The sequence below is a fragment of the Crocuta crocuta genome, unplaced genomic scaffold (assembly GCF_008692635.1).
Source record: "Crocuta crocuta isolate KB4526 unplaced genomic scaffold, BGI_CrCroc_1.0 scaffold884, whole genome shotgun sequence".
Classification (NCBI taxonomy): Eukaryota; Metazoa; Chordata; class Mammalia; order Carnivora; family Hyaenidae; genus Crocuta; species Crocuta crocuta.
Window position 1 is genome coordinate 2515783 of NW_027529549.1, and position 14772 is coordinate 2530554.

Below are 14772 nucleotides of genomic sequence, written 5' to 3' on the forward strand. Positions count from 1 at the left end.
AAACCAATGATTTTGTAATATATCTTACCTTGAATAGTGGCCAAAACCTCAGGAGCAATTTGTGAATATGCAATTGATTGAAAAATCAACCCATAGGATTTGTGAATGCCTTCAGTGATACTATAGACTTTTATTAATAATAATTTAAATTGTTTTCATTTTTCACATAAACGATATGAGCTAAATGTAATTTACTTATAAATTATGATTTTATAATTATAAAGTGCCTTGAGTAAATCTTCCACCATATCTGTAGTATGTATAATTTGCTGACCTTCATCCACAAATTAAATTACCTAATCACAGGTGACCATGGGAGTGGAATTGGTTTTCTGTGGTAGACACTTTTTGTACAGTTATCCATATGCAGAATATTAGCTCCACTATAGATGAAGGCAATGTTTACTGTCTATGGTTAATAGCAACTCTTTTATACCAATCTTAGTTCAAAATCCCAATCCTGCTACCATTTAGTTATGAGGTTTTTTTTGGGGAAATAAATGAAATTTTCTAAGTGTCTTCTCTCCTTTTTAAGCAGAAAAATACATCTTCTGAAATACTTGTGCCTAGGATTTGAGGAATTCAAACTTTTTGTTTTGGAAAGGCAATATAGTACATATACTTACTTATATAACACCCTCAATGGGATCTAGGACAACACCCCATAGTCAGTCAGTAATATTCTGCAGTAAAACCTTTGAATTTTTTTTTAAATGTTTATTTTTGAGAGAGGGAGAAGGAGGGGGGATGGAGTAGAGACAGAGGGAGAGAGAGAATCCCACACAGGCTCTGTGCTGTCAGTGTGAGCTGGATGTGGGGCTCAATCTCACAAATAGTAAGATCATGACTTGAGACGACATCAAGAGGTGGATGCTTAAACTGATGGAGTCATCCATGCACCCCTAATGACTTTTAATGTTCACTCCAAGTGGGATAAATAAAGACTCTCATTAGTCTCACATTAGTGGAAGTCAGGTTTTACTTCCCAAAACTGCAAAAAACAAAAAACTTCTAATTTTCAAAAGCTATGAAGTTTTAGAGGGTCTGTGGGATCTGTATCATCTATTTTATTATTTTTTAAAGTGTTTATTTATTTATTTTTGAGAGAGATGAAGTGCAAGCAGGAGGAGGGCACAGAGAGAGGGGGACACAGAATCTGAAGCAGGCTCCAGGCTTTGAGCTATCAGCGCAGAGCCTGACTGGGGACTGTACCCCATGAACTGAAATGACCTGAGCTGAAGTCAGACACTTAACTGCCTGAGCCACACAGGCACCCCTGTATCATCTATTTTTAAAAGTTTGTTGTGAGGAATAAATGAAAAATACATTTAAAGCACTTAGCGCATGGTAGGAGTCCCCCAACCCCCAAATGTGACTATTATTAAGAGGTATTGATTGATGGCCCCTTCCCAAAGATGGGACGTTTCAGAAGGCTTGTGACTGGAATTCTTTCTCAAGGCAGGGTTAAAATATCCTGATTCTAGAACATGTATCTCTAGATCTAAACTGAAACACAAATCTACAGAATTACATTTTACATAAAATGATAGTTTAAAGTCTGTAAGGGGTAGTAATAAGACATAAAAGCCAACATTGTAAAATCTATATCTTTAATAGACCGAGTAACAAGGAACAATATTAGTATTTTATTCCTGAAGACTACTTAAATAATCTTTACAACAACTTTATGGGCACATATATGTACATTTGTACACCAAAGTATTTTTGGAAAGTGAAGTCACATATGATTAAAGTAATGTTAAACTAAATATATCCTGTGCCATAATTTTATCACTTCTAAATTCTCTTTATTTAGAAAAAAACAGTAAGGATAATTTAACTCACTATTGTTTTCTAAAATGCCCTAATCAACTTATTGTAGTATAGTAAAACTGATCTGCCACCATGCTGACTTAGGGATCTTAAGAGGTAACAAATATTTTAGTAACTTTATTAAACTATAACCTTTTCTAATGAAATTTAATATTTGCTTAGAATACAAGAGAACAAAACAGAAAGAACTTCATTTTCTGCTTGTTAAAGGTATTTGGGTAAACTGAGCTTTAAGATGGTCTTCTTTCAAAGGTTTTAAATAAGTTTTTGAAAGGGCACTGGAACAAATCTTTTTAAAAGGAGACTTATCAACTTCATTTTCCTTGATTCTGAAGTGACTTATCTTAGACTTCCTTTTGAAATACCTCTTCCAAATTTTCTAACCATGTTTGCCTTTACTTTATGGATGTTTCTTTTATAGTCTAGAAAAGAAAAAAAAGACATATAAATATGGTGAAAGTATCATTCAGGAAGAATTTTCACTATTCATTCAACTTATAAACTGAGTTTTTAGTGTGTGAATACATATGTCCCACTCCTGCCCTGGCAAGTATCAAGTAACATCACTGAATAAACCACTACATTTACTTTTGTTCTTTTTCAACTAATGAAAGACTGTTCTACAAGCATTGCTCTCTTTCTTTTTTGTATTATTTTTTCCCTCATTCTTTGGGATTACTTCCCTAAGGTTTTACACTTTCATATTTTTCCTATTTAAGAGTATAAATTGCATCTAGCACTTCCCTAAGTGCTAATCCTGATTCCATAGCCCTTATTCCTTTTCCTGCCACTGCTCAAATGTCCATTCCTCTGGTTCTTCATAAGCCTTCACCATGACTACTCAACCAAGCTGTTAAAAGGAATGCCCCTGACTTCTTTATGGATCAGCCAAATCTCCTATCCATTTTCTTGGTCATATTAGGTTTTAGTTTTAGGGGCACACAGTCTCTTGACAGTTCTTATTTCTCAGTAAACAGTACTTCTTTCCCACGGGAAGTTTTGTTTTTTTTTTTTTTGTACATTGTTAGTTGGAGAGCTCAGATAAACATATTCTAGGAAAGGCAGTTCCCAATTCTCTTACTTTTCCAGTAATTTCTCATGTGTATTTGGGCATTTTCACTTGGATATCCTAATATACATAAACTGTTACTGTCCCTTAAACCAATCCCTCTAAGTGTTCCATTATCCTTAAAAACATATAATCAGTTAACCTGGCTTTAGCTCCTCTTTGCTCTTTGGCGAGCACTTCAGTCAGTATCAACTCCTACATTTTTCTCTGTAGAGTTTTTTTATTCACCTCTCTTTATACATGGGATATTTAACGCATTTTACACCATTCTTGGGAAATAAGCATAGTAGGAAAACCAAATCTCTATTTGAGAAGTATCATAGATTAATTATTTAGTTGTAGGTCTATGATTTCCTGGAGAAATTTTTCAGGAGTCCAATGGGCAGCTATACCAACTGCACATACACATTGTTAAACATTATTAAGTTTAGCATGCTAAACCAAATAATTGTAGTAAATTTTACATTTTGGGACTTTTTTGATTTTTAAAATTTGCATGAAAGATATTTCCACTCCACATAAGGATGCCACTGGCTACTACAAGAAGTAAAGATTTATCAATACAGTTTGGCAAAGCTATTGAGAAATTTTGTATTATTCTAATAAAGAGGACTGATGGAAAAGAAAGTTTTCATGTTACTCTTATAAACCCTCATTATCTCATGAAACCCACCATAATTACAAGTTCCTTTAGGGAAGAAACCAAACTGGGTCTTAAATTTCTTGCTGTCACAGAACCTAGCATGTAGTCACTGCATAGTAAAGAAATGCTTCCTGAGTGAAGTCTTATGAATTAAAGTGTCAGAGAGACAAAGGTATGGACACCAAGGCCCAGAAGATGGTTTGTGCTATTACCTCTATTTTCACTAAAGATGTGGTTTTGTTACTATAGATTCATGTCACGGCCATATGCAATTGAGAGGATGTAGCTGTCTTCGTCAGCATCTTTTTCAACTTGCTAATGTGGGTTACAATATGCTATAACTACAGACTGAAGCCTGGCTTCATTGCACAAATGATTCAGAGGCCAAATTGTTAAAAATAATAAGCTAACAAATTTCAAGTAAAGTTTATCTGTAAAATATAATCATTAACCTATTAAATAATACATTTAGCTAATTATTTCAATTATTACTTAAATTATTTATGAACTCTTCTGCAGTGTGGATAAAAAAAGGATACAGAATATAGAGCTAGAAGTCTGGTTCCACCATGAAATATCTGTGTGATCTTGGGTAAGTGTTTTCTATTTTGTGTCTTAAAGTTTCTTATTTATAACATGGAAAGTCACACTTACCATGTAATAAATGTAACGAGTAGATAAAAGGAGATTCTTATGAGAACACTGTATAAAAAAAGTTAAGTACTACACATATGTTTGGCAATCATGTTATTAAATCTCAAATTAAGAGCTGAGACATACCCACTGTTGGTCTGTTTTCTTGTAATTGCTTATCACTTGCATTATCTTGTCGAACACGTTTGGCAAATCCAGAATTTACCTCGGCACTTAATGAAGTATTTGATGCAGAACTTGAGGGAAAAAAAATTTTATTTTAGTAAAGCATTTTTTATATCTTTAAGTTCTAATGCATATTCTACATTCAATGAAGATTAAAGAGAAAGTGAAATAATAAAACAGTAAGTTGCAAAATCCCATAAAATTGGAGGTACTAAATACATTTTTGGCCCATAGGGAAATGTAGTGATTTTAATGATGCTTACTCAAGTTGGAGATTACGATTGTAGTTATGTATAATAAGTCTGTAACAAAATATTTTCAGGGTGCCCTGCTAGAATATAAGCAAATGCTATTATTCAAAGTGTGGAGATAAAGAGCACCTTGTAAGAGGTTAAAAACCAAGTACATACTATAAATTTGGAGCATGAACCTTAATCTGGAGAATATCAACAAATGAGATTGTTTGGAGACATTGTTTTTAAATCAAAGCATGGTAATAGACTGAGAATCTCTCTCTAATTACTACAATTATAGAAACTTAAATGAAAAGAAGAGCCTATTTTCATTTGTTTTATCTTAAAAAATTCTATCAATCGCATATTCTAAAGGGTCAAATTTCTAACTCAATTTGAGGTGACATATTCCTACTAAACAGCTACTACTATGGCCTCATGTTACAAGATATGCAAATAAGTTAGGCATTAATAACCCCTGTACTGAAAACTTACATAACGACTATGCAAGGAAAGGGGAGGTGGGAGACAAATGAGACAAATACAAAAAATAATATAAGGTAAAGTAAAAAACAGTGCTATAGGTTTTAAAACTACAAGGAGCTATAGGTTCCTGCTTTTAAAAGTAGAAAAACAAAACAAGTGAAAGATTAGTGGATAAGAGGAGTTTGATCTGGGCCCTGAAAAATAGCAATCCAATCCTCCTTAACCCAAAGAGGATCAAGTTTTAACAAGCAGGGTTGGGATTGAATGGAGGATAACATCCCCCCTCATACTGATTCAAATAAGCTAATTTAGGGAGTTGCTGATCAAAAACGATATTACATACCATTTTACAAGTTGATACTAATTTGATTGTCGGTTGCATTAACACTTAGGGGCTTCCCTGTTATGGCAACAGCTTGCTCTAACCACATAGTAAACTGATGTGGGTGTCTTTGTGGAACAGGGAGAAGATGGATTAGTTGTATGGTTACTGAAAGTGGTCAGAAATGGCAATTTAATATGATAGGAAAGAAAAATAGGCATGAGCACACAGTGCTGGGAGAAATAATTCAACCTATGTACCTAAATTTTTCTAGAGCCTGTAAGAAAAATAATTATGGTGTTTCAAATGGTAATTCTGCCTACTATGTTCAAGAATATAAATTATATCTACTCAGAATGTTAACAAAAAAGTACTAGCGTTACGAAAGCAAACAAATTCAGTTGTAGAAATTCTTTATTCCTAAATGGTGCTAAATAAATGAAGTTACTATAATTCTGTTTTGGGTCCTAAGTGCCCTTTTTGGATAACATATGTATCAGCTGTCTAAGGCAAAAATTCTTTTTTGGTTATCTGGTGATTTTTCTTCAAGTATAAAGATCAATGTCATGGGTTACTTTTGATAAGAGTTAGTTTTCCCAACAACTTATCTTAAAATTGTCTTTATTATTATATGGTACCATTTTTCACTTTGGTTAGTTCTAGGACCTCTGTTTTTACTCATAAATTGTTTTTATTTGAAAACTAGGCTTTCAAATAAATCTATCTGAAATAATCTTCATATTTCTAGGAATGAAATAAAAAATAAGTTGGACATATATAGAAGTAAAATACATGCAAACATTTATTTTAGGATTTAGGTAAAACAGTCCACTAATGAAATGTTTAACATTCATGTTACAAATTTATTTCAGATTTACACTGGATCACAAAGTATAAAGACTTAAAATTGGTATGAATTCCAATTATGAATTGAGAAGAAATTTATTAACACTTCTAGTTACATGCCAAATATACTTCTTTAACTATTAATGAAAGTAAAGATTTAACCTTTTGTCCCTTATATAAGTAGTATGTTTCTGCATTACGTTAACATAATGCATCTCATATTCTTTCCGTTGAGGTAATTTCTAGTTGGAATCATTCCATGTCTTTAAGAATTTTTTTATGGTTTATTTATTTATTTTGAGAAAGAGAGAGAGGGAGCAGGGAAGGTAAAGAGAGAGAGGGTGAGAGAGAATCTCAAGCAGGCTTTGTGCTGCCAGTACAGAGACCGATGCAGGGCTCGAGCCCACAAACTGAGATCATGACCTGAGCCAAGATCAAGAGTTGGATGCTTAACCAACTGAGCCACCCAGGCACCCCTAGATGTCTTTCAAAACAAACCAAAAATGTATTACGGATGTGAGACTCATTTCTGGGTGCTAAGAAAGATCATGAAACAAACAAAAAAACCAACTAACCAAATAAACATAAAGCAAACAAACCTCCAAAACTTTCATTAATATAATTTATAAGTAAAATTTTAAATATGCATATATTATATTTGATAGGCTGATTTAGTTAAATCAGTGTGCTACAAGGATATTTATTAAATAATCTGAAATGATTAAAAATTTCATATTCTCAGTTTAAGTAGTAACTAAAAAATTAAGTTTCACAGGTTTTTAGAATAACCAGTGCTGTTGGACTCTAATCATTTTTCAGGGAGAAAAACTGATACAAAATAAATAAAATAACTATACGTATGGAGCCTTCCCTTCTTCATTTTTAGAAACCACATTAGAATATATATAAACACCTAAATATGTATATAAAGTGGAAAATATGCTAAGTGGAAAATACCAGAGTTTAGTACTCTCAAACTCAGGTAGGCTTAATTGGGGAAAAGGAAGATTAAAAAAAAAAGTAATTATGTACATTTCTAGCATTAATCTCTTTTAACCTCAGTTAATGGCAGGATCTAATTATTGGTACCAGAGGGAATGTAATAGAGCAAGTAATAGGCTATGAGAAATCTTACTTTCTTTATGTGTCCTTTAGTATAATTTCACAATATTAGTTGCTCATGTGGAAGCTCTTTAATTCACCTAAAACCACTCTAAATATAATTTTCATACCTGGACATTTTTTGAAAAATCATTTGATTTTGATAATGATGTGTACATTTAAAAATTATAATTAGCTATGAACTTTTGCTACATCTTAGTTAACACAAAAGAGCATGCTAGCAGTGAAGAACCAGAAGAACAGTGAAGAACCAAAAGTTCCCACACTAGTTAATGGAAAGAATAACACAACTGACACAATGAAAATTAGTGACAAGATGGATGAAACATGGTTAGCTAGGCTCACTCACTAAGTGACTGATACTCATATATGAGCCACACAAACTACATACAAACTGCATCATTAAAATTTGTGCACAGCAAAATATAGAATTTTAATCATTATGGATAGTTAAAGAGATTCTAGAAAAATCAATCCGTGAATCTTAAATCTATATACCAAGGCTCTGCTATACTTTGGAGAGGAAAGGACAGATCTTAAATGTGCTGATGAGGTAATATTCTATGTGACACAAATACAAATTTACTATTTGTAAATTTGTTTACACTAGCCCAGATGATAAGAGGTTCATGGTGGAAAATAGTAAACTTAAAAAGAGTTGTCCTATCGTAGGATCTTATACTCTTTTTCTCATAATCACATGTAAAAGAAAAAGAGATAAAGCCAAGTCAGAACCATTTTATAATATAACCATTCACCACAATGTTGTCATTGCATTCAGTGTTGTGGGATATAAAGACTATATTATGGACTTTGTGTCCCAAAACTCAGTTTATTTAAGATTTTTTCCTTATCTTTCATTTTTAGCTGTTTTATTACTACGAATGTAGGAATGTATGTTTTTCTTATTAATGCTGTTTGTTGTTTGCAATGCTTCTTGAATCTGTGATTAGTTAACTTCTGTTAGTTTGGGAAAATTAATAGCCAGTATCTCCTCAAACACTGTTTTCCCCATTCTTTTCTCATTTCTTTCTGGGACTCAAAATACATACATGCTAGACCTTTCTAATTGTGTCTCATATGTCTTTTTCACTCCATATTTTCTATCTTATCCTTTTGCACATTGGTTTAGATGGTTTTCTGTCAGCCTGTCTTCCAGTTCACTAAACTCTCTTCTGCTGTGTCTAATCTATTAAAATTTTAAAAAATTATTTATTTACTCTTAAATTCAGTAGATTCTCATTTTTCAGTTCTAGAATATTCATTTGATTAATTTTTAATACAATCTAGTTCTTTTGGAAACTGTCACTGTTTTGTTGAACTTAAATCACAGTTAAAATTTTAAAGTCCCTATCTGATAATTTTAATATCTGTATCACTTATGGATCTTGATTTTTCAGTCATTTGGTCCTATCTCCTGGCATTCTTGGTAATTTTTGCATAAGTGCTAAACAGATAAAAACAAAAACCATTATATGGTCTAGATGGTATACTTCTCCAGAAATTATTTAATTTTTTCTGGCAAGCAGGCAGAAAAGATATAGATCACTTTTACAAAAAGGGACGGAGTTGTTGGAAGGTCTGTTTTAGGCTTTCAAGAACTGGTGTCTACTCCTACAGCATCAGCCTTCAAGGGTCTCAAGTAAAATCCTGGAGGTTTAACAGCACCTTTTCTTCTTGATCCCAGCACAGTTTTTGTGTCCTAGCTGCATGAGAATGTCAAAACTCTGCTCAATACTTCCACTTCTTTTGGCTTTCTTTCTTGGCCTCTTATGCCATAGAATTCAGAACTTGGCAAATATCTTGAGGGCAAAAGCTACACACAGAATTATTTTCTTTCCCTAGCTCAGTGAGACTGCTGATAGCTCCATTTTGTGCTTGGCTTTTACACTTGATGCCATGAATTGGCAAATGCTAAACAGAAAAAAGAGGCTGAGAAGGTATGACTCTCTATAGCTTGTTTTCCTTTCCTCTGGATGTTAAACCTTCAAGTCTTGGCTATGTTGGTTGTTCTCCAATGCCTTTAAAGCAGTTGTTGGTTATATTCTATCAGCTTTTATAACTGTTGTTGATGGGTAGCTTGGTGTGATATATGCTACATTGTCAGAGCCAGAAATAGAAGTCTCTTCCTTCATTACATTTTAGTCATATGTCAAAACACATTAAAGTAATATAATTTTAGGACTGAAGCAATTAATTAATGATAAAAAGAAAAAAAAATACCAATTGAGTAAAAGTTGTCACCAGAAGAAAAGTTAAAATTAAATAACATTTTTGAAGCCCAGAAGACTTTTTATTTTTAAAAATCTGAGGTACGGAACACTTACGTAAATAGCAAATGAAATAGTTGGGCTTTATCAAGATCTCCCTTTGATAATATAAATCCAGTGCTGCATTAAGAGCAATAATTATATGTACATTTAAATATGAACACACAGGTGGCACCTGGGTGACTCAGTTGGTTGAGCATCCAACTTTGGCTCAGGTCATGATCTCATGATTTGTGAGTTAGAACCCCACACATCAGCTTTGTGTGGATAGTGTGGAGCCTGCTTCAGATTCTGTCTCCCTCTCTCTCTGCCCCTCTCCTGCTCACACGTGTACTCCCTCTCTGTTTCTCTCCAAAATAATTAAACATTAAAAAAATATGTAAGAATTGACAGTTTAATCACATGAAATAAAAAGGAGCTATAGGAAACAAAATATAAGGATGATCTTATCTAAGTGCTGAATCAGCTTATGTTTAATTGTACCTTGTTAACTTCCGTTTCCTTTTGGCAGCAGCAGTCATTGCCATGTAGGATGGTACTATGCTTGGTATAGGCAGAGAATGTTTAGTTGAGAATGAAGAAGAGGCAAGCCTGTATATTAAATAAAAAATAAAATGAGTAATTTTGATTTGTACTATGGAGAAAAAAGAACATACACTTTCATAATTAGAATACTGTTTTGTATGACTATACAAAGACAAATATTATTCTAGACTATAAAGCCTCTCTTGCTTGCCCTACGGTTTTCTTTTCTCTTTTTTATCTCATAGAAAGAGTTGCTTTCACAAGATTTCTGCATTCCAACAGTACAGAAAGGTGAAGGTATCATTCTTCCCATAGTTGGATTACTTGCGATTTAACAGATGAAGTGTACAGGATATGAAATGAAAAAAAAGTAACAAGGCTGTTTGCTTGGATGACATGTAGTCAACCATACCTTAGATGTATGATGATTCAGGGTAAGCTGAGGTTTGCTGAACATCAATAAAAAATGTGAGATTTCCTTTAGTGAACATATTAATAAACAACAGTAAACACAGTAATCCTCTGATGATGGCTTCTATCATCTAACTTTGGAGTATGCAGAACTAAATATATCTTAAGATTTCTTCTAGCCTACTGAGGGTCAATCAACCAAGATATCGAATTAAAGACTTTAAAACATTACATTAGTGGATTAATATTTAGAAAAACAAGATTTAATGCAGGTAAAACACTGACTTTTGTGATCAAAATAGTATACTTGAGTCATGAAATAGACCTTAAATATAACTAAAGAAGAAAAAAAAGCTATGGTTTAAAGACTATGTAAAAAACAAAACAAAAACAAACAAAAGAAGAATTGGCAAATTTTTTTTTTTTTGTACCTTTGTAAAATGTTATTGTTTGATAGTGATTCTTGTTCAGGTAATTTACTCTTTAAGCTCCTGGTGTCTTCACATATAGTAAATGTAGAGTCCAAATCGTCCTGTCCATATTCTTTCCTCCTGCTCAGAGGATTACCTACTTCACATAACATTTTCAGAGAATTGTTGCTGTTTACATTTGAGCTGATGGTCTGAAAAGTTGTAGTATGTGATGATGGTTTTAGTAAGGTCACTGTAGATGAATTTTGGGAAGTTTTTCTACAGTCTTCTGGAGTATATATAATAGGTTGAAGTTCTTTGATGAGAGAATCATTGAGCTGCAAACTTTCAGGCAGTGCAGACTTTTGGGGATGTTTTGTGTTCAAGGGAGAAGGCATTAATTTTCTTCGGGTTCTTTTTTGTGGAAGGATTTTAAACAGATTAGATTTACTTGAAGATGTACCTATTTAATAAAGTTAAAAAGAAGCTCAATAATGTCACCTAAATAGTTTTCCAATAACCCTATCAGTTAAACAACAACATCACCACCAATAATAAAGTACATTTTCTGCCAACTAATGAAAATTTAAAAGAAAGTTGGAAAGAAAAAACAGTTCATTGCTAATAACTTTAAATAATGTTAATGAACTCATTATAAAGCGATTCTAAAACAGAAAATAAATAATAAATGGTTAATATCAACACTAATTCTTAGAGATAGCAAAATTCAGTATTTAGGTAATCATGAAAACAAATTTCCCACAAATTCTAATGAAATTCACAAGCAATTTTCAGCTTTATGTTTATGTTTAAGATAGCAAAAAAGTACTAAAAATTGTAGGCACAAAGATTAATAACTTGCTCTATTATAATATATCACCAGTTATTTATTGTATTAAAAAAATTTTTTTAATGTTCATATTTTTTTAGAGAGACAGAGACAGAGTATGAGTAGGGGTAGGGCAGAGAGAGAGGGAGAGACAGAATCCAAAGCAGGCTCCAGGCTCTGAGCTATCAGCACAGAGTGTGAGGCAGGGCTCGAACTCATGAATCATGAGATCATGACCTGAGCCGAAGTCAGACGCTTAAATGACTGAGCCACCCAGGTGCCCTAAAATGTCACCAGTTATTTATTAACTGGGTGGCAGTCTAGTTTATATTAATAAGAATGGCAATAACCAATAAAATCCCAGGTGGATGAAAGAATTAAATCTGTTACTATCTCAGATATGGTGGTTAATAATGTGTTCTGATCGTTTGTTTCCTATACCATACATAATTCATCCATTTTTGAAAATTAGATTAGTATTCTAAGATAAATGAACATAGTGTGAAGAAGTCAGAGTACTCTTACATGACCCTCATCACTTTGTACAAGTAAGTCTCCCAAATGTCAAGAGGTCACCAAGTTTAATGAACTTTTCTTAGCCCTATCCTACAACTTCTGTAGCTTTTCAAAATGATTTCCTTACTACCTCTCCAGCATCTCTTACCTTCTTTTTTCTTCATCCAGTAAATGTATATATTTCTCTAAAGATCTGTACTTGACCTCTAGTCTTATTCTACACTTTTATTTTTAATTATCATCTTGCTACTACTTTCTGAGTCACCTGGGTCCCAAATAACTAATTCTTACTGTTTCCTTGCATTTTCCAATCTCCACCAATCCTCTCTCTCTTGAACTTAAAATTAAAACATAATGCTGATTATATTCTCTGATTTAAAGACTTTTAGTAATCTTTAAACATAAACATGATATCTAGAGATTGTTAGTAGGGATATTCTTGCTTCTTGTTCCAAAATTATGAGTCAAATTGTTTTGTTTGAACTTAGGTTTGAATTCCCACAATCTAGACAGGCTTAAATATTTACCTCTCAAATACCTTTTTAAAATACATAGAATAATGAATTGATTGACTATACAGCAATAAACTTCATCAGCTCCAGTGTGCTAATCTTGTCTTTCTTAATGAACTATTCTCTGCTTTGCCAGTTTCATTCACGGCGAACTTCAGACACCTGACATGGGGCAACTTTACTTGAGGTGTATTGTTCAGGAAGGAAACTACAATGTGTGTTTCTGCCCATGTTTTCAAATCATGCAGTAAAATTCCCAACTGATGTAATATTCATTTTATGATATAATACTAACTTAAATAACACTGAAAGCTGAATAAGTGTTATGTATTTCAAGGAAGCAATTCAAACTTTCAACCCAGTTAGAAAATACACTTACAACATCACCAACAGTACATGCATTATTCTTATTATGTTAGTTGACAATAGGCTCTGCTATGGCTAGGTTGACAATTACCCTCTAGGAAAGACAATTTAAAAACAGGAAGAAAAATATGATCCCTGTTCTACTAAGGAATCTTACTTTTCTGAGAACTAGATAAATGAGATCCAGATCTTAAAATAATTTTCCACTCCCTTTAACATGACATTTGTCAAATTTTCCATTACCAGATATTTTTATACTAATGCTGCAGTGTAAAGACAGTTACTTTTCTCCACTGTGCTGCTACCACCAATTTGGTGGCTATTAATAGCTGGAAGATTAACTTCTTTTCCCATGAGAGGTAGCAGGGGTATATAGAGGATAGAAAACTATATCGAGGATAGAGAGCTGAACTGGGAGTCAGGAGACTTGGATTCTATTTCTGGCCTCAGGAACAACTCACTGAGTGACCTTGGGCAACTCACTTAGGCAGTATGGGCATTAATTCTCCCTAAAAAAGGGGAGGATACTACTTTCATGTACAGGGAGTTTTCCAGGATTAGGTAATATCTATAAAATACTTAGGGTTCAAAGAAAGGCTCTAGAAATGTAAATATGATTCAACTGTTAGCATTACTATTTTTACAGAGAAAGTTATACTTTCCATTAATACTTTACACACAGTTATCACTAAAAGAACACATTTCAAACAATGTCTCATTTTACGTTCATCAAATATCCAGTTTACCAAAGCTGATGATAAATTGTAACATAAACCAAGTGTTGTTAAAGCATACACATCTAAGTGTTCTTTGAAAATGCAGGCTTCATAACAATATTGTAAAACTTAAAACACTATGGAACATGAAATCCCAAGAGATAAGGATCATTCAGAGTCACTATTTTTCTTGTACATAGCATATAGAAAGGGATAATCTCTGGAGTGGCGCTGAGCAAATTCCCATGATGGTGGACCACTTTTCCCTACTGCTTGTCAAGAACATGAAAACTGGGGTCTTCCATAAGACACTGAAGAAATATCCACCTGTTCTCTGGGATAATCTAAACATACACCCAACATCAAATTTTGATATAATCAGACCAACAGTTTGTCAGTGAAATCAACAGCAATGTCATAATGATATATCTTTAGTCATAATTCTGCTTTCCTGGAAGGATAGATATGATACCTTCAAGGAGAAACATGTAGGTGTGGTAGTTAATGTAGATTCACATACCATTGTTTTCTTGAGCTTGGGAGAAGAGATGCTACAAACCTACAATGTACACACAAAATACAAATCCAGAGGGTTCTTTTCTTTTTATCCTTTCAATTACTAAATACATACAATAATAAGTAGGGAGCAGGAAATAGATGGTCAGTTCAGGACTACTTAGGCTGACTAGTTCAGAAAGGTTCAGGAGATAACCAGACCAGAACCAAGAATTAAAGGCTTACATAAAAATTCAACAGTCAATCTACTGTTACTTTATAAAGGGAGTATGTCTCCATTTAATCCATGAAAACTAAAGGAACATAGTAAACTTACATTTGGCTTTGA

General features: G+C 33.1%; 1 protein-coding gene across 2 annotated transcripts in view; it reads right to left on the reverse strand.

The window, feature by feature from the left end:
- Window positions 1–1593: 1593 nt before the first annotated feature.
- The window catches only part of KIF18A (kinesin family member 18A), a 73874-nt gene continuing 60695 nt past the window's right edge, over window positions 1594–14772 (reverse strand). For both annotated transcript variants that reach the window (XM_077761435.1, XM_077761436.1), the window contains 4 exons: window positions 11011–11452; window positions 10127–10234; window positions 4326–4435; window positions 1594–2255 (listed from right to left, as the gene is read on the reverse strand). In XM_077761435.1, the coding sequence (XP_077617561.1) occupies window positions 2173–2255; window positions 4326–4435; window positions 10127–10234; window positions 11011–11452 (743 nt within the window). In that variant the 3' untranslated portion in view covers window positions 1594–2172. The remainder of the gene's footprint in view (window positions 2256–4325; window positions 4436–10126; window positions 10235–11010; window positions 11453–14772) is intronic.